Source organism: Dama dama, chromosome 30 (genome assembly GCF_033118175.1).
Source record: "Dama dama isolate Ldn47 chromosome 30, ASM3311817v1, whole genome shotgun sequence".
NCBI classification, from domain to species: Eukaryota; Metazoa; Chordata; class Mammalia; order Artiodactyla; family Cervidae; genus Dama; species Dama dama.
The window spans coordinates 81940359-81959686 of record NC_083710.1 but is presented as its reverse complement, the minus strand read 5'-3'; the positions used below and the strand labels follow the sequence as shown (position 1 = coordinate 81959686).

The 19328-nt window shown below is 43.4% G+C and overlaps 1 protein-coding gene across 4 annotated transcripts in view; it reads right to left on the bottom strand.

Annotated features, from left to right (window-relative positions):
- The window catches only part of TPP2 (tripeptidyl peptidase 2), a 66391-nt gene that overhangs the window by 22230 nt on the left and 24833 nt on the right, over nt 1-19328 (bottom strand). For 3 of the 4 annotated variants that reach the window (XM_061133527.1, XM_061133529.1, XM_061133530.1), the window contains exons 10-24: nt 17565-17664; nt 17167-17315; nt 15378-15493; nt 14686-14854; nt 13828-13985; nt 13466-13542; nt 11453-11559; nt 10601-10755; nt 7849-7965; nt 7509-7609; nt 6854-6950; nt 5999-6136; nt 2756-3000; nt 2426-2504; nt 527-565 (exon numbers count right to left, since the gene is read on the bottom strand). In XM_061133527.1, the coding sequence (XP_060989510.1) occupies nt 527-565; nt 2426-2504; nt 2756-3000; nt 5999-6136; nt 6854-6950; nt 7509-7609; nt 7849-7965; nt 10601-10755; nt 11453-11559; nt 13466-13542; nt 13828-13985; nt 14686-14854; nt 15378-15493; nt 17167-17315; nt 17565-17664 (1847 nt within the window). The remainder of the gene's footprint in view (nt 1-526; nt 566-2425; nt 2505-2755; nt 3001-5998; nt 6137-6853; nt 6951-7508; nt 7610-7848; nt 7966-10600; nt 10756-11452; nt 11560-13465; nt 13543-13827; nt 13986-14685; nt 14855-15377; nt 15494-17166; nt 17316-17564; nt 17665-19328) is intronic. The other variant, XM_061133528.1, reaches the window with a different exon arrangement.

Sequence of the window (19328 nt, the reverse complement as noted above, 5' to 3'; positions counted from 1 at the left end):
ATAAAATATTTTAATAATATTTATTTATTTAAAATATTAAATATTAAAAATATTAAATTAAAAAATTAAAAAATATTTATTTAATAATATTTTTTAACTAATAAAATATTTTAATAATATTTTATTAACTAAATCATTCCACTTAAGAAATGTCTTTAGACTTTAAAAATAACTTTGTCATATATAGCTAAAAAAAAAAAACCACATTCATCTCTCTATATGATTTTAGAAATTCAAAAGTTCAAGTATTATTCCTTGGTCATACGTAGAGTATGAAATGAAATAGTATTAGAATTTTCTCTATACACAAATAAACCAGGGGTCTTCAAGAAATTCATGGCAGGAAAAAAAATTTCAGAGAGCAGTATGTCAACATTGATAAGCTAAAAGCATTATACTGCAGAACTTAAAGAAAGGAAACTAAGGGAGATATTTTTTAAAAAAGATAATAGTGACAGAAAAAGAAGTTTAACTAATATGCAAATAAGGCTTTAAGACATCTTTTTAAAGAACTGACAATCAGTACCTTTTTAAATTTTCCTTGTCGTTTTGCTGCAGACTGCCCCTGGGAGTTAGAAGGACATTCTGTAAGAAAACATGCAGAATCTACACAGGATGGTGATACCACCTCTGTCTGATTCTCTTCCAGCTTCCGTTCTACCTGGATATGTCACAGAACTTAGAAGGGTCAGGTCTGTCACCAAAATGGCAGGCTTTTAAAGAAAGCAATCCTGCCACTTGAATTTTTTTTTTTTGGAGTAAAAGTGCACTCAAATATGTTATTGCTAAGGGTCAATGTATTTCAATAATTTGTAAAGCAAAATTCCATCAGTTATCAGAACAGTTTTGAAGACGTTAAAAGTTAGCTGACGGTTCAGAGCCAGATTTTCGAGGACATCACAGCAAGCACACACGTCCAGGCGCTAGAACAGCATCATACGAGGTGACTGGGAGCGTCAGAGAGGAGCAACATGAACCAGTTACCTTCGCCACTGCCCAAAGCGTAAGAAACGCAGCCCCAGACTGAGGTCAGATGAAATAAACAATGTGCTGCGAAGGACAGTTAACTCTATAGCTTTAGGTTTCCTCAAGGAAATCTACCCTGGTAAGTAACAACTATAGTCAATCCCGTCTGTTTATAATTTAATTTCACAATGGCCTCTTAAAGAATACAGCCAGGAAGCAGAGCTCTGAGTGGCTAAAAGCGTACCTCCACGATCACAATGCTCTTCTGCCTTACTCATCACAGGCAGCGGATGCTTCAGAAAGCTGGTCTGGATGAGAAGCCTCGCTGGTGAAGCCCCATAGCAGAGGCAGAAATGTTTCCCCTACCAGAAAATGAAATCTCCCTAAAAAGACTACTGACTTCTCAAAATCAGTGCATCTATGAATTCCAGTAACTACTGACTCACTTCACATTACACTGAAATGTTTATAACTTATACTAAAGTACACATAAGCAAATAGTATGAACTGAAATAAGGCTCAAGAAATGTTAGGGAAAACGACTTCTAAGGACAAAAGTCTTAAGTGATGATGCTTCTGTGTCAGCAAATAAGCCATCTTTGGTTCAACATTCATTTCTTGAAATGAATAAGCATACTTGTTAAGACATTTGAGATCTATTCATTTTGATAACAGCACTCATAAATTCCAGAATTAAGTGGTAGATTTACTTTGTAAGGACTAAAGCTAAAGAGAAATATAAAATTGTAAGAACGACAACTTTTACTGGCATGGAGATGAAATGACTTTATGACAAAGGGAGATACACCTATATAAACACTGTTATCACAATAAATCTGTAATGAAAACAGATGGGAACCAAAACAGATACCATCAAATCTAACATTTACCTCTAAAATATAACCACTATATAAGTTTTTAACAAGAGGCACAATTTTGAAACTACAACACCAAAAGAAGTATCTTGCAGTTATCTATACAATTACACAAAATTCCAGTAAGAGAAAGATCTGTACAAGTGAAAACTACTGATTAGCAATAATTGTTCTGACTGGTTTTTAGAAGTCACCCAAGAAGATCTGATTTTTTCCCTGTATCCACAATATTATATTCTTAAAACTCAATCAATTCTCTAATTTTAAACATCCCATTCACTTAAGACAAGTTTGATCTGGATCTATGTATTTCATGGGAAGTTCAAGTATAGTAACCATGCAAGACAGGACAGGTTCGAGACCCAAGAACTTAGACTTGGGGAAAAAGAATACTAAACATATAAAAATACAACCAAACATTAATTAACCTTTACTAGTAACTTGGGAAAAAAAAAACTATTAAATTTCATTTTCCAGAGAGATCTTCTCTTTTACTGAAATGAGGAATTAATTTCCATTCTTAAAGAAAAGGAAATTTTGGAACAGGCAATTTCAATGTAAAAAGAAAAAAAAAAACTACTTACAGCTTTTTTTCCAAGTTCAGTCTTTGACAACGTTAAGGATCCTGCGAGGTAGCACCCAGGTCCGGCCCCTTTAGGTATTCTAATCAGAAGATTCAAAAGAGGAGAAAAGGAACAAAAGAGAAAGTTTCACAACGATAATTGGGGGGAAAAACATCACAACAACTGCATTCTGAAATAATTCCCATAGCTAAGATTTCAAAAGCCAAAGGGAGAAATTAGTCTATAAAGGTGAATGACAACACAGTATAAGTGTAGCCCCATGCAATAAACTAGCATGTAAAAGACCAGAGAATAATACAGACACTGAGAGACAGCCATGTTATCACTTACTTGTCATCGGGCAAGGAAGTGACAAAGAATGGCTGGTTGTATTTGGGCGGTAACGTCAAGTTACTTGATTTCTTCTTTCCTAGAAGTGCAAGGCTGTGATTCTCATGAATATCTAAGCTCAAGGTATTAGACAACCTATGAGAAACAATGAACGGAAGATCTTTCAGACGTTCCAGATCACTGATTTGCTCGTGACGGATCTGCAGTCGAATTGTATAATCTCCTTTCTCCAGTTTCAGGGAGTACTGAAAAAGAAGAGTATTTGGGAAAAGTGAAGTTGAGACACATGAACTAAAGTTACAACGTAAGGGGACAGACAGTAGGAATGCCCCTTACACAGGGCTCAGTGTGTGACGTCCCGTGAAAGTTACGACACACACATTTACACGCGCACAACATCCCGACTGTGCGGGTGAGGAAGGCTGAGGGTCAGAGTCGTCACGTGACCTGGCCAAGGTCACGTGCAGAGTAGAGAATAAGGGTGCTGAAGGTGGCTCTGGCTCTGGAGCCCTGTATCTCCCACGACAACAGGCTACTCCAATGCTCTCAGCTGACTCCATCTCCACTCATAAAGGCAATGACCGCCCCCTGTTCATGGGTCTTCATCAGTCAGTTCAGTCGCTCAGTCGTGTCCGACTGTTTGCGAACTCATGAATCGCAGCATGCCAGGCCTCCCTGTTCATCACCAGCTCCCAGAGTTTACTCAGACTCATGTCAATCGAGTCGGTGATGCCATCCAACCATCTCATCTTCTGTCGTCCCCTTCTCCTCCTGCCCCCAATCCCTCCCAGCATCAGGGTCTTTTCCAATGAGTCAACTCTTCGCATGAGGTGGCCAAAGTATTGGAGTTTCAGCTTCAGCATCAGTCCTTCCAATGAACACCCAGGACTGATCTCCTTTAGGATGGACTGGTTCGATCTCCTTGCAGTCCAAGGGACTCTCAAGAGTCTTCTCCAACACCACAATTCAAAAGCATCAATTCTTCAGCGCTCAGCTTTTGACAGTCCAATTCTCACATCCATACATGACCACTGGAAAAACCATAGCCTTGACAAAATAATGTCTCTGCTTTTTAATATGCTGTCTAGGTTGGTCATAACTTTCCTTCCAAGGAGTAAGCATCTTTTAATTTCATGGCAGCAATCACCATCTGCAGTGATTTTGGAGCCCAAAAAAATAAAGTCTGACACCGTTTCCACTGTTTCTCCATCTATTTCCCATGAAGTGATGGGACTAGATGCCATGATCTTAGATTTCTGAATGTTGAGCTTGTAGCCAACTTTTTCACTCTCCTCTTTCACTTTCATCAAGAGGCTCTTTAGTTCCTCTTCACTTTCTGCCATAAGGGTGGTGTCACCTGCATATCTGAGGTTACTGATATTTCTCCCGGCAATCTTGATTCCAGCTTGTGCTTCCTCCAGCCCAGCGTTTCTCATGATGTACTCTGCATAGAATTTAAATAAGCAGAGTGCCAATACACAGCCTTGACGTACTCTTTTTCCTATTTGGAACCAGTCTGTTGTTCCATGTCCAGCTCTAACTGTTGCTTCCTGACCTGCATATAGCTTTCTCAAGAGGCAGGTCAGGTGGTCTGGTATTCCCATCTCTTTCAGAATTTTCCACAGTTTATTGTGATCTACACAGTCAAAGGCTTTGGTATAATCAATAAAGCAGAAATAGATGTTTTTCTGGAACTCTCTAGCTTTTTCGATGATCCAGCGGATGTTGGCAATTTGATCTCTGGTTCCTCTGCCTTTTCTAAAACCAGCTTGAACATCTCGAAGTTCACAGTTCACATATTGCTGAAGCCTGGCTTGGAGAATTTTGAGCATTACTTTACTAGCGTATGAGATGAGTGCAATTGTGCGGTAGTTTGAGCCTTCTTTGGGATTGCCTTTCTTTGGGAATGGAATGAAAACTGACCTTTTCCAGTCCTGTGGCCACTGCTGAGTTTTCCAAATTTGTTGGCATATTGAGTGCAGCACTTTCACAGCATCATCTTTCAGGATTTGAAATAGCTCAACTGGAATTCCATCACCTCCACTAGCTTTGTTCGTAGTGATGCTTTCTAAGGCCCACTTGACTTCACATTCCAGGATGTCTGGCTCTAGGTGAGTGATCACACCATCGTGATTATCTGGGTTGTGAAGAGGGTTTTAGATGTAGCACTCGGGATCTCTAGGTGCAGTATGGAGGATCTACTTCCCTGACCAGGGATCAAACCCAGGCCCCATGCCTTGGGAGCATAGAGTCTTAGCCACTGGGCCACCAGGAAAGTCCCCCTTGGGTCTTCATAGGCACATATTAAACAATACAAGAATGAGCAAAACTGAGCTGCTATGTAGTATCTAAGACAGACATACACACGTGTTTTCATACACACAACTGGTTGGATTACATCCAGTGTGCTACCCCGCTTACTGCAGACAGGAAAGACAGGAGCCCGTGGACATGAAGGAATACCAATCTACTCAGTACTATGCTCCATCCAGTCAAGATGCTCAAGAGGATGGAACACTGTCCTCTCTGTAGCAACAGGTTCTCCTGAGACTAAAGCAACCACAGGAACAGCTGTAGTAATAACCCATCTGCACTGGGGACATGTGCCTGGCCTCGCTTTGATGAAAAAGGAAACCATTCCCTGAATGACTGAAAACCCGGGATAGGTTATTTTCACAATTTCGCATAGAATTATTAATGTTACAGGAAATACCTCATTTCTTGGTCACAATATTTCAATCAAGGATAAAATTTCTATAAATCCTAGGATTAAGGGACTGTCTTCCTTCCAAACAACAGTGCCAGGCACAGTGCCTGGCAGACAGTCAGGGCTCACTATTCAGCCCACCGAGAAGGAACGCATCTCAGAGTTCTAATAACCTAAGGACACCTGGCCCCATCATCATGCTCTTGATCCAGTTCAGACCTGGGACCACTTTTCGGCGCTCACATATCCTGATGGTTTGCTCTCAGCATTCAGATGGCAGTGGGCACGGGGTCGGAAGGAGAAGAATCAAAGGCCCTGCCAGCCGGTGTCCTTGAGCATCCTTCTGGGACCCCCTAGACCCAAAGCCAGATGGAGCCCGAAGGTGCGGCTGAGCAGCTGCAGCAGACGCCCCCATGTCACTGAACACCCAACCACATGGCATCACAAAGCAGGGACATCACCAGAGCAAGAGTCCAGGGCTCACCGGCTCAGGAAACGGCTTCTGAGAACTCTGACAATCACTGCCTGCTTCCTACCTGATGAGGGTACGCGTCGCCGGAGCCCATCTGCCTCTTGTTCTGGTCAAATATAATCCAGAGCTGACTGTCGAATTCTGACTCATACAATAACTCACAGAGCAGCGGGCAGCTGGGGGTCACTTCCCCGCTTTTGGGCTGTTAAAAAAAAAAAAGATTACTTGACATGGCTTATATGACTTCTAATGTAGATTTGTAATACTGTTATTGAAACTTACATTAAAAGTATTAAAAACCTAGCTAACTGCATTTATTTATAAAGCAATATATATTCTTTAGGACATTTAATTCATTGGTTTTTAATAAAACGAATATATTTATAAGGTTGAAATTAGACAATCCACCAGTATCAAACATCTCCCCAGCGGTAGCTCATATTATGCTTCAGTAAGAGTTCTAGTAAAATCTTACTGATTCTCCATAAACTTCAATCTGACATTTATGCTCGTCTCAACTACCTTTACCACCCATTCAACCGAGGAGCCATTCTGCCGTCTCACTGTGTCAACGCAGAGAGCAAAGAGGCCCAGTTCCATAATCAGAAGGCAGCTGGCTTCAATAAGACGCTGAACCAGTGGACAGGTATTGGGAGGACAGATGTCAGTGATTACAAAAACTAAGACTCAAAGGTCAGGTCACCACTAAGTAAGAATTTGTGACTTCAGATCTGAATGGTGCTTACATCATTATATAAACAATTTCCCAAAGAGTAATTCTAAATTAGCCACTGTGACTTATTTGGTTTTATTTCACATACATGTATGTATACACACACCCCCTTCCATTTTTTATTTTATGATTTGTGAAGACACAGAAATTTGTTGCAAGGGTGTGCCTGGTCACACACACACTTACTTGATGAAAGCTGTAAGTCAGGATCATCTCATAAAGTTGCCGATTATTTGGCAAAACGTCTCTTGATCCTAAAGGCTTTGTTTTTGCACTCAGCGGGCTGTAATTAGATAATTGCATAAGAGTCAAGGGTTCACTTAAACAAGAGAAAACTATGATCAGCAAAAACTGATAAACAAGCATTCCTGGACGCTGCCCTTTGCAGTGTATTTTATAACATTTTAATCATTAATTTACATAATTCTTTACTGACCAAACCATAACAACACACACAGTTAAAATTCTGCAGTGTTACAAAGGTAACAATCTTTTCATGATAAAAACATTTTCAACTGCCCACTAAGAGTCCTACTGTAATCAGATCCCAGTTCTAGGGTGACGATCCTTAACAGGCTGAAGGACAGGTCTGAACGCAGACAGCCCTGCCCTCGTCACAGGGTGGGTCCTGGCAGGTGCCCCCGGAGGGCTCCAGGTACATGCCACTTAAGGCAGAAGCTACTCTGGGGCTGCTTCCCAGAGACCTGTCCAGTTTTCTAGGCTGGAAAGTCGTGCAGTGAATTTTCATCGCCAGCCTTCACGTGACTTAAGGAAAAAAAAAGGACCCTTTCCAAAGAGTGAAGAGGGCCCCCCTACCATCCCCCTGAAACATTTACGATACCGCAGGGTTTGGACCCAGCTCTTCAGAGTTATGCAGGGGGCCAGGTCTTCATACTTCAGGGAGGACTGGACATCAAAACGGTTGATTCCTTCCGATGCATGCTACAAAGGGTATTTATCAAATCAGTTTCTCCAACTTACTGCAAATGAACTGCATTTTAAAATACTTAAACCTCAAATAAAAGTGTCGAATACAAAGTTTATAAGCACCCATGAAACAAAGACTATTGCTGTTTCCTGAACATAGGTAATGTCCCCATTAAAATTTAAATCCAACCACTGCCATTATTTCACAGTAACATGTGTAATTGACCTTGAAAATGATGGAAACGTGAACTTACAATGTTTAACTGAGGCGCAGTGCATACGATCCCATGGAAAGAGACAGTGTAGTCGATGTTGACGTCGCTGAGGCTCGCCCACCAGCGAGCGATGCAGAACTCGATCGCTTTCCCGCCCTGCAGAGAAAGATGAAACTACTGTGAATGCATGAACCACAAAACACAAACAGCTGTCTCAAAGCAGTTCCATGGTTTCAAACTTTTCCTATTTGTACGGAGAGAAAACTCAAAGGATCCTATTATTAGCTACACATGGAGTTACCCAAATCAGCTGTGGGGACAGAGTGCAGGTATTTAAATACACAGTTATCTACCGGTAATCCTAAACTGCTTGTTTTAAGAGATCTGAGGTGGTTTCCAAGTACATATAATAAATTAACAGTGAAAACAAGCAGAATAAAAACAGGACCAAAGGAAAAATCGTTTAAGAACAATGGCAAGAGAAGGGGTGTGACTACTGTGTAGGCATTTTTAGTAGTCACAGGTAGTAGTCTTGGGCTCAGAGCTCCCTGGCAACCAAAGTCAAATGAAATTATGGTCCCTCCCTTTGTTCTTACTAAAAAAAAAAAAGCTGTTCCTTGAATACTGAGTTTTAAATTTTCTAGTAATCCGTGTACTCAGTTCAGTCACTGAGTCATATTTGACTCTCTGCGACCCCATGGACTGCAGCACGCCAGCCCTCCCTGTCCATCACCAACACCTGGGGTTTGCTCAAACTCGTGTCCACTGAGTCGGTGATGCCATCCAACCATCTCATCCTCTGTTGACCCCTTCTCCTCCTGCCCTCAATCTTTCCCAGCATCAGGGTCATTTCCAATAAGTCAGTTCTTCACACCAGGTGGCCAAAGTATTGGCGTTTCAGCTTCAGCATCAGTCCTTCCAATGAACATCCAGGACTGACCTCCTTTAGGATGGACTGGTTTGATCTCCTTGCAGTCCAAGGGACTCTCAAGAGTCTTTCCCAACACCACAGTTCAAAAGCATCAATTCTCTGGTGCTCAGCTTTCTTTATGGTCTCTCACATCTATACATGACCACTGGAAAAACCATAGCCTTGACTAGACGGACCTTTGTTGACAAAGTAACGTCTCTGCTTTTTAATATGCTAAGTTGAACAAAGCTTCTCTTCCAAGGAGCAAGCGTCTTTTAATTTCATGGCTGCAGTCACCATCTGTAATGATTTTGGAACCCAAGAAAATAAAATCTCTCATTGTTTCCATTGTTTCCCCATTTATTTTCCATGAAGTGATGGGACCAGATCTCAGTTTTCTGAATGGTGAGTTTTAAGCCAACCATTTCACTCTCCTCTTTTCACTTTCATCAAGAGGCTCTTTAGTTCTTCTTCACTTTCTGCCATAAGAGTGCTGTCATGTGCATATCTGAAGTTATTGATATTTCTCCCAGCAATCTTGATTCCAGCTTGTGCTTCATCAGCCCGGCGTTTCTCATGACGTACTCTGCATGTAAGTTAAATAAGCATGATGACAATATACAGCCTTGACATACTCCTTTCCCAATTTGGAACCAGTCTATTGTTCCATGTCTGGTTCTAACTGTTGCTTCTTGACCTGTATACAGATTTCTTAAGAGGCAGGTAAGGTGGTCTGGTAGTCCCATCTCTTGAAGAATTTTCCAGTTTGTTGTGATCCACACAGTCAAAGGCTTTGGTGTAGTCAGTTAAGCAAAAGTAGATGTTTTTCTGGAACTCTCTTGCTTTTTCAATGATCCAACAGATGTTGGCAATTTGATCTCTGGTTCCAGTGCCTTTTCTAAATCCAGCTTGAGCATCTGGAAGTTCATGGTTCACGTACTGCTGAAGCCTGGCTTGGAGAATTTTGAGCATTACTTTGCTAGCATGTGAGATGAGTGCAACTGTGTGGTAGTTTGAACATTCTTTGCACTAGAAAGTTTAAAGATGAATCATATTACTCTAACACATACAAGAACACAAGTGAAAGTTCATCTTCTGACCACTTATCTTCTGAGAAGAGATAAAGGGAAGACAAGGGATCCAACTGAAAACAGTAAGTAGCAAGCATGAAGAAGGTCATCAGTGTTTCACCTTCTAGAAGGAAGCCCTCATTTCTCACACTATAGGTAAGCCACGCTGAAGTAATCCGTAGGAAGGAGCGGCAGTCTTCACCTGTACAGCAAATTAACCTCATGGGTTCTTAACAACAGGGCAGTAATAAAATGCCTAAATAGAAAAGTCTTAATTACGGAAACAGTCTACCATACAATGAGAAGACAATCTCAACCAGGGTCCACTTTGTGAAGCGTCAGCATCTAGCTTACGAGGACTTTCTTTTGACTAAATTATTCAAGAGTTAAAGAGACTAATATTTATCTCACTTGGTCTTAAGTGTCTTAGTAAGATGACCTATCTTCTGACATTACTCAGCATTAATAAAACACACACGCCCAGTGTGCTTTGAATACAAACTATAAAATCAAATCAAAATACTTAAGTCTTAGCCCACACCAACGGTTTCCCAGGTGGCTCAGTGGTCAAGAATCCGCCTCTATGGAGGAGACCTGGGTTCGATCCCTGGGTCTGGGTCGGGAAGAGCTCCTGGAGGAGGGCATGGCAACCCACTCCAGTATTCTTGCCTGGGGAACCCCACCAATACAGGAGCCTGCTGGGTTACAGTCCTTGCAGTCACAAAGAGTCGGACACGACTTAGCGACTGAACAGCCCACACGAAAGACAAATGGAAACATTTAGGAATTCAGGCTGCTAATTAAAACTTACTAAGACCGGAAAAGCTTCCGTGAGCGTTCCTTTCTCTGGAAGGGAACAAAATTTGTAGAATTCGTGACTTCTGTACGCTCTCTGCTTCACAAGCTGCACTGCGTGGAGGACAAACTTGGCAGACACCTCGGAAGAGCAGGAGCACACGGTGACCTCTGAGGTGAGAAGGCAAGAGGCGACATTTTCACTGCTGAGATTTCAAACGGACACAAAATGGTTTCCATTAACGCCTACCTGAGGGGATCAGCTATCAAGAATAGAAGGATACATTCATCGAAACCTGAGTATCTCCTTCTAAACAATGAATTGACAAATTAGTAATTAAGATGAGAGGGTAGAAAAGTTAGCTGTGGAAAATAAACAGATCAGGAGTTAAATGAGCAACCGCTATGCTGCAAAGAGCATGAAACAGAAGGGGTCCCCAGATGGACAATTATCCTAGTTGGGGGATTTTAAAAATCTCTTCCTCTCTGTTGCCAAGTTCAGCCTTTCCTCTTGCTTTAGCTAAAAACCAATCAGTCCTGATAAAGAGGACTTGAATTTTAGAAACCTCTCTTCATTATCATGCCTAAGTTCCATTAGTATCCCTTTATTCAACTTTACTGGTAAGTTTTCCTAATCTCTCCCCCTTGGTTTACCTGCTCTGGTCTTCGGAGCAGAGACAGAATCCATGTAAAGACAAGGGGGGTGGGTGGGGCTTGGGAAGGAGTTTCAAGAGGGCGGGGACATGTGTATTTCTGACTCATTCATGCTGTTGTATGGCAGAAACCAACACAACATTGTAAAGCCATTATCCTCCAATTAAAGAAAAAAAAAAAAAAGACAAGTGGGCAAGACTTTAATTTTACTTACCAGCCCATGTTGCACCCTCAGGAACCTCAATAAAATGTCTTCGAATCTGACCAGGTTTAAAATGTACATCTGTCAAGGCTAGGTCATAATGTGTTGATTCATTTACTCTGAAAATTAATAAAAATTAATGATTAAACATGATATTTTCATTAAAAAGGGCTTCATATTGTAAACCCACCAGCACTCTAGATTTCAATAGCTCCTGAGAAATGAACACAGGAAGTTAAAGGCTGGGAACAAAACAGTATGCACAGAATCATCTCATCTTTGCAACATCTTAGCAGACAGAAACTGGGGGGAGCCCAGTACAGAGGATTCTTTTGCTTTTCACTTGTTTTATAATTTGTCTATCAGACACACAGTTCTTTTTTGTTGTTGTTGTTAACAGAATTCTACAACACCCACAGAATTTTCCAATTATGAGAATCTGGACTATTTTGAGTCTAAAATATTGAAATAAAGGCAACGTTTTGTAACTCTGATACTGTCTTATCCTTCTGAAACTGCTATTAAATTTAATCCCTTTTGTAGCTTCAAAATGCACCCATGCCAGAAATGACTCAGTACGAAGGAAAACTACTTTCATAGGATTTTTGTAAAGGATCAGTGAAACACAAAGGTCAAATGTATCCTTATCCACACTGGAAAGCTAAAGCAGGTACTAAGGATTAAGTCTACTCAGCGTGACAAACATTTAATGAGTGCCTACTACATTGCTGGCACAGCTATTAGACGCTACAGACACAACAATGAATCTACTGCTTTCCTTTTCCTCGGCCAGTCCCGTGGGGACAGAAAACCCAGCAGAGATGCTGAAAATAGCGTGCTCTGGGAGAAGGGGAGTGTTCGTGGGAAAGACCCACAGTGTTTCGTTCGTGCGGAGTAGTCCCGGAGAGCTTCCATCAGAAGAGGTCTTAGCCAATTCCTGAATCTTACACATTACCTTGTCTAATAGGCTCCTATTAGATTTCCAGGGGAAACGCGGCTGAGAATTTAACCGTTCTGCCATTTTTTCACTTGTGTCACTAGTTATCTCCATTTCACTCTATGTTTCATACAGGCTGAGACCTACTGCATATTAAGTATTACTGTGCAACTAACTCAACAGAAAGTGCGAACTCAGAATTTCCCACTGTTTGCAGAACTCTCATCTCAGTCTTGTCCTTCAAGTACTGGACCATTTGCTGTGTCTATTCTGTACAGTAGGGTCCATGTGGGACTACGTAAGATACAGTCCTTGAGTCTCCTGTGGGCTCACAGTCAAATGGGGTAAATTAAAAATGACAGCACACTGCTAAAGCCTGAACCACAGGCGTGCAAAAGTGAGAAGCAGCAGAAAGGAGGGACTCCCTTCAGCCGGGGATGACCGGGAACCTGCCTGGTCGTTGGGTTAGGAGACAGGGGACTGAGGCACAGAATCAGCTGTGCAAACGGGCCCGTCCTGAAGACAGCGGGAGGGTCAGCTCTGGTGAGCCCACAGGAACGTAGAAGGGGGTGATGGGGCCGTAGGAGACACGGGCTCTGCACTCAGAGCAGGATCCTCGGGGGAGACGCTAGAGGACCTTATACGGAAGCAGTATGAGCAGACCTGGTCCTTCAGTCCGGGGTGGAAGACAAGATGGAATGGGCAGAGTCTGGAAACAGAGGGGACCTGAGATGCGGAAGAACCAGGAGACGATGTGATTCCAGAGATGGGGGTGGCAGCAGTGGGGCTGGGGTGAGAGGGGACAAGTCACTGTCAAGACGCTGCAGAGGCTTCAGGCCTCCGGCCCGGGCAGTCGGGAGGGCACCGTGACCCTTGTGGAGGGTAGGGGGCAGAAGCCATTAGTCCTCCTCCCTGTGAACAAGGAACAGCTGACCGACCACGGGCCACCTTGGACGCTGAGCAAGGAGCAGAACTAAAACTCAGTTCCTTGGTTCTGGCCTGTGGATCCTTTACAGGCTCAGCCCGTTTCCATGAACAGCCGCCTCATAATTACATGAACAGCTCGCTGGTGGTGACTGGGCACTTACTTTGCTGCGATGACCGCGGTGATGGGGACTCTGAACAGAGGACCTGCGTTGGGTGATGCTATGTCATAGCCACATACCTTGAAAAAAGAGTTAAGTGTCAGTATCCACAAACGAAGCTTCTCTAAAAAGAAGGAAAGAAGGTGGACCTACTCACAGAATAAATTCATCTCATAGTAAAGCTGAAAGGTCCTAAGTAAAAGCATCAATTTTCTGATGTCATGTCACGTACCAATGGCAAACAGCCTGAACAACTACATGCAGGCCAACCCTTGACTTACTCAGACTAACGGGCAAACAGTCTGCCACACAAACACTCTTACACAGTGCAAAGAAAGCAGAAATGAAGACAGACAGGTGAGTACCTCTGTATAATGCAGTCCTTCCCTTAAGCCCCTGGGGTCCACACGGATGTTTATGTGTCTGCACTGATTCATGAGTTCCAAATGGCTGGGACACTGAACCCACGATGAATTCGAAGTTAAGGCTAAATGAAGCTGGAGGGATATTTTCTCAGAGTTTTCTGGCATTAAAAAAACCAAAAGGTGAAGATTAGCTCTGTTTTCCTCTTCTTCCATTTTAAAACGTTCTGTCGTCTCTCAAGAACATTCAGCAGCAGGAAAGCATGGTTGGCTGTAAAATGTAGTAGGCATGGGCTTCCCAAGCATAACCCCCACACATCAGTCAGTCTCCCACACACGTATTTCAGCACGCTTGGGGTCCATCCACGGGCTCACCCAGCATGGCCACAACCTTAACATAAGGCCTTTAGTGCTGATTTTTCATACTGCATGCAGTTAACAGAACCTAAGAGACTCCTAATTGACAGTGATGACAACTGCGTTTACATTCGCTGAGCTGGGGTTCTCCCTGGTTGCTTCTCATTTTCCCACTCTCCAACCAGAATCTGGGTCTTACACTCAAGCAGTAACAGTGGGAAAGAAAAGGCACCGATGCTCTATGATCCACAATTTAGCAAGAGCTCTAGGTGACTGGAGGCCCACTCTACTATTTTCTTGTAGTCACGCTGCTAACTCAACTTCCACTGTATCAGGGTCCCCAGTTGCCATCAGTTTCCCCTGTGCTCTGAAATTTACAATAATATTAACACTGTTGATTCCTATCTCCTCTTTAAAACATCAGCCTAAACAGCACTTCTCTACTACAGTACAATTCAAACCAAAAACGTGAGCATGTGAGCTTACTGTCTGGCTATCACCCACCAGTATTTTCTGGAAATACAGGTTCAATGCCAACGCCATGATCCGAAGGTGCGGCCACCTGAACAGGATCTCGGAGGTAGATGCCACGGTTAGTTCCCACAGTAACAGTGAAACCTAATTTATTAGCAAATGATGTGTTCTGAACGAGGTAGTCATAGGCTTTATCGACCTAATTAAAAGGATACAAACAGTAAGATACACATAGTTGGGTCAAAAAAATCTTCTATTGTAAATCACCCATTTCATTTTGGTTGTAGCAAAGTACAAGCAAGAAGTCAGCTTCAACATTAGCCTCTCTGAACTACATGATAAACCCCATTAAGAGGGCAGTTCTACCTCACTGGACAAACACTGGTCCAGCCACTGGACTCACCTTCCACTTCACCCTCTTACTCCCAAGTGATGACGCTAGGAACCCTCCCCGTGCCATTTTGCCTGTTCAGCTTTCACCCGCTGCCCTCTGCCATCTCTCTATATGTGCTACATCAATTAAATTTCTCTATCTTAGCACCACAAATTCAACTATAAAATCTGTTTTCATATCTTCTTCGCTAATAGTTCAGAGAACTACTCTGGCCATATAGTCTACAATTAGAAAAAGTCAATCATCACTATGACAGGGATATTATCCAATAACAGTCAAAATATTATCCTATTGATCTACAACCTGCTTCTCAAACAAACAGCAATACCTGAATAATACCATGTCCTTGGGCAAATACTTCTATGTTGTCAGCCTTCACTGCAGTGTTTTCAAGAGCTCTTCTGACCGAATGAACTGTATAGTTAACATCATTAGCTTTCAGACCTAAAATAAAAAAATGAAATCAAGAAACTGGTGTTTATTACAGAAGACAGTTACTTGAAACTCTTCCCCGGCCTCCCCCTGCCCCAGGGTATGGATAATGTGTACGTTTTCTGCTTTTAATGTTTTTACGTCTGAACACTCCTTTTTCAATCTTTTTTTTTTTCCTTAAAAATGTGACAAACAGTATGACTCATAACACAAAGACTTCACTCAAGGAAAACTTCCGCATGCCCACTATGATGCAGCATGAAGGTGGGCTCCGCAGAGGGACCAAAAGGCATTCCAACAAGGTTTTCCTTAAGACACTGCTGGTCAACCAACATGGTCACTGGCAGAAGGTCTCAACCAGGGCGCACAGGATAAACACCAGGGGTATGTAAACAAGCCAGAAAGATGCCCAGGCCCCACGCAACTAAAGCGACTGGATCCCAGGCACTGGCGCTGATGACAAACCTGGTCGACACCAGGGGACAAGGAGGCTGGAGGTGACTGTCTAGGCGATGTGGAGGCCACCCAGCTGTCCTCTTCAGAACTGAACATGCAAATAAATACTCGTGAAGAGTGTAGAACGTGAACCAAATAAACATGGGAACACGATGGCACTGTAGGAGCCAAGCGAGACAGCCAACGATGTTGTCAGGGAGCATCCCAGAGAGGGCGATGCTCCAGCAGAAGAACAGAGACTGGGTCGGCTCTCAGGGAATACACAGGCGTTCACAGGGCCAGGACCCGGCGGGAAAGGAACTCCAGGCAGAGAGAACAGTGCGCCACAGACAAGAGGCACCAGCAAGCCCGAGACACTTGGAGAGGCGGCACAATGGAGCGGGGCGAGGGGGAGCCCCCGTCAGCGCAGCTGCCTCCCCGCGGCCCACTCCACCAGCCGCACAGTGGGGGAGGGGGGAGCCCCAGGCAGTGCCGAGGGCCCCATCCCCCGTCAGCGCAGCCGCCTCCCTGCGGCCCACTCCACCGGCTCCACGGCAGCGTTCCCTACCCTCTACTGTGTCACGGAAGCAAGTTTTCACTTTGTTCATAGTCTGCTCCTCCTCCAACTTTAATATCAACTCCACATGGGCAGGTCTTTTTGAGGTTTTGTTCCCTACTTTAGCCTCAGAGCCAAAATAAAGCTTAATAGTAACAGCCAATAAATACGCTTGCTGACTGAATGCACGTTCAAACCATTACGATCACATAAATGATTCTCCACCTGACACTTTACTTTGGGCCAGGTCATTACTGATTCTACCACATGTTCTTGGCCTGAGAACTTTAGAGAACAAAAATATCTGTCTGCAAGAAGAGAAAGGTACTCAATTACTTTTTATGGCTACAACCTGACTTTACTTTATGCCATCAACTTTATTTTATGAAACTGTCTAGACACCTCACACCTATTTGACCAAGCTTATAAACAAATAAGCCGTGGATTCTAGAACCGGGATAGAGGTAAAGCGCTGGCAAGGGCAGAGGAGCCTGGCAGGCTGCAGTCCACAGGCTCACAGAGACACCAGCCAGTGACTGAAGAGCAGCAAGGTGAAGTGTGAAATGACACTCTGAAAATCCTATCTCATTAAGAGTACTTAAACTGTGACCGAAACGCGGGGAAGAGCCGGCGACCCGTGGCTCCAGCAGGAGAGTCCGCAGCGGGTGAGCTGAGCCGGGGACCCGTGCCTCACCTGACAGAACCAGTGCGATGCCCCCGCAGGCGTTGGGAGACGACATGGACGTCCCATTCATGAGCTGGGTGCCCCGCAGCGTCCAGTTGGGGACGGAGGCGATGGCGCCGCCCGGGGCGCTGACGCTCACTCCGAGGGCCCCATCAGCACTGGAGGAGAGCAAGACAGAGTCTGCTTAGGGAGGTGGGTGCTGGGCCAATGGGCAGATGAACTCAGGGCAAAGCCCTGCGCCTCCCCCCAGGCAGTCCCATGTTGGGAAGAACCCTGCAGAAGGGAAGGGCCACGCACGCCAGTGTTCTGGCCTGGAGAATTCCACGGGCTGTGTAGTCCATGGGGTCGCAAAGAGTCGGACACGACTGAGCAACTTTCACTCCACTTCACTTTCACTGGCAACCTACCTGGGGCCTCGAGAAGACCACGTGTACTGATTTGCAGGTAACTTCTCCCTCAGAGAGTACTCGGCGACCATCATATCAGGAGAAACGTAGGCGCCCACACCTGGGGAGGGTGGTGGGGATGTGGTCATTGACAAAAGGATACAGAACAGGGGTCCCAATGCAAAAGCAAAACCCACTGCTCCCCCGGCCGTGGGATCCTGGCGAAGCACCCTCTCTCACAAAATGGAAAGTGTAAAAATCTAACGACCCAGGCAAGGTTACTACGTACCAGACACTACACGAGGTGCCATGCTTCTGTGTATGAAAATACCTGCCAGGACTGCTATGTGGGCTAAACAGGGTAATGCAGCTAAAAGTGTCTGTGTGTGTGTAAAAGAGAAAGAGAAAAGCGTTTCAAACTGTAAAAACATAACTTCAGAAAAATAAAGGAATTAGTTGACTGATCTTCATTTTTAAATGACCACGGTACAGAAAATTCCACTCATGAAATTGGCAGTAGCCCTCCCCTGCAAAACGGCTGCAGTAAGCCAGTAACAAACATGTGACATGCTGCAGTCTCCTAGATAAATGTGCAGAGGCAAACTAGTTAGACTCTGAAATCACAGAATTCAGAGACCCAAGTCAGGTCCTTCATTCCAGGGATGTGGAAACAGGGTTGAGAGAGGTTAAAAAATGTACTAGACATAATGACCAGCAGAGACAAGACTCAGAATCCAAGTCTATTAGCTCCTCACTCTCCTTCACAACACACACATCTCCTAGGTAGAAGGCTGGACAGAATGAGTGAGCTAAGTGGACTTAGGTTAACAATGCTGCCACATGAAACTGCAGTCATTTTGTAGAATTTAGGTTAAAATGTTCTGTGAATCTGGGGATGAGAAAATGATAAAACACGGCGCACGGCAGCGGAGCAGTGCGCTTTGATCACTGGGTACCTCCCAGGTTTATTTTCTTCCATTTCGTGTCCTTAAAAGTATCCAGAGATCTGGGACACACATGCATGAATCACTGGCAGGCACTGCTGTCTTAACACACCATTTAACAGAATTACGTAATCAAGAGATTTCAGGTTACTGAAAGCAAGCTACACCATGCTTAAAATTTACAAGCCACGAATACAATCATGTCCCATAAATATAAGACCACTGATGTTTTAAAACAAAAATATTTTTAAAAGGACCAGTTTCTATTCTAAACTTTAATGCCCACATATTGTTGTTTATCTATAACATCTCTAATACATTCGCAACTATATAGTAACTCCTATGATATGTATGTATCTGTGCAGTTAATGATGGATACACCAGGAAAACTGTTTGGGACCAGTTTTTATAGTCACATATTCAATCACAAACATTAAGAGGTGTTTTGAGCCCAAATTTAAAAATAAACCAAAAATCTTCAGGTCTCACTTACTATTTAAGGGACCTCACTCAATTAACCCTTCCTCATTCATACCTCACATTAAAAAAACCAAGGGGTGGGTTTCATGTTTTGTGGGTTTTTGTTTTCTGCACAAGATGGCAGCTACTGTAGTATAATGGAAGCTGATTTTATTGTTTTCATATTACGACTGCAAATAATTTGATCTCTTACAACTTTCATTGACAGGCATTATTTTTTCCTGTTGGATTCCAATGAAACAGACAATAAATACTGTATCAGATCCTAAACACCAAGGCCACATTCACACAATAAATGTGTTTCAATTGCTTTTCTCAATAACAAAGCTCCCTTCCTCTACCTCGAGGGCTTCTCCTGCGT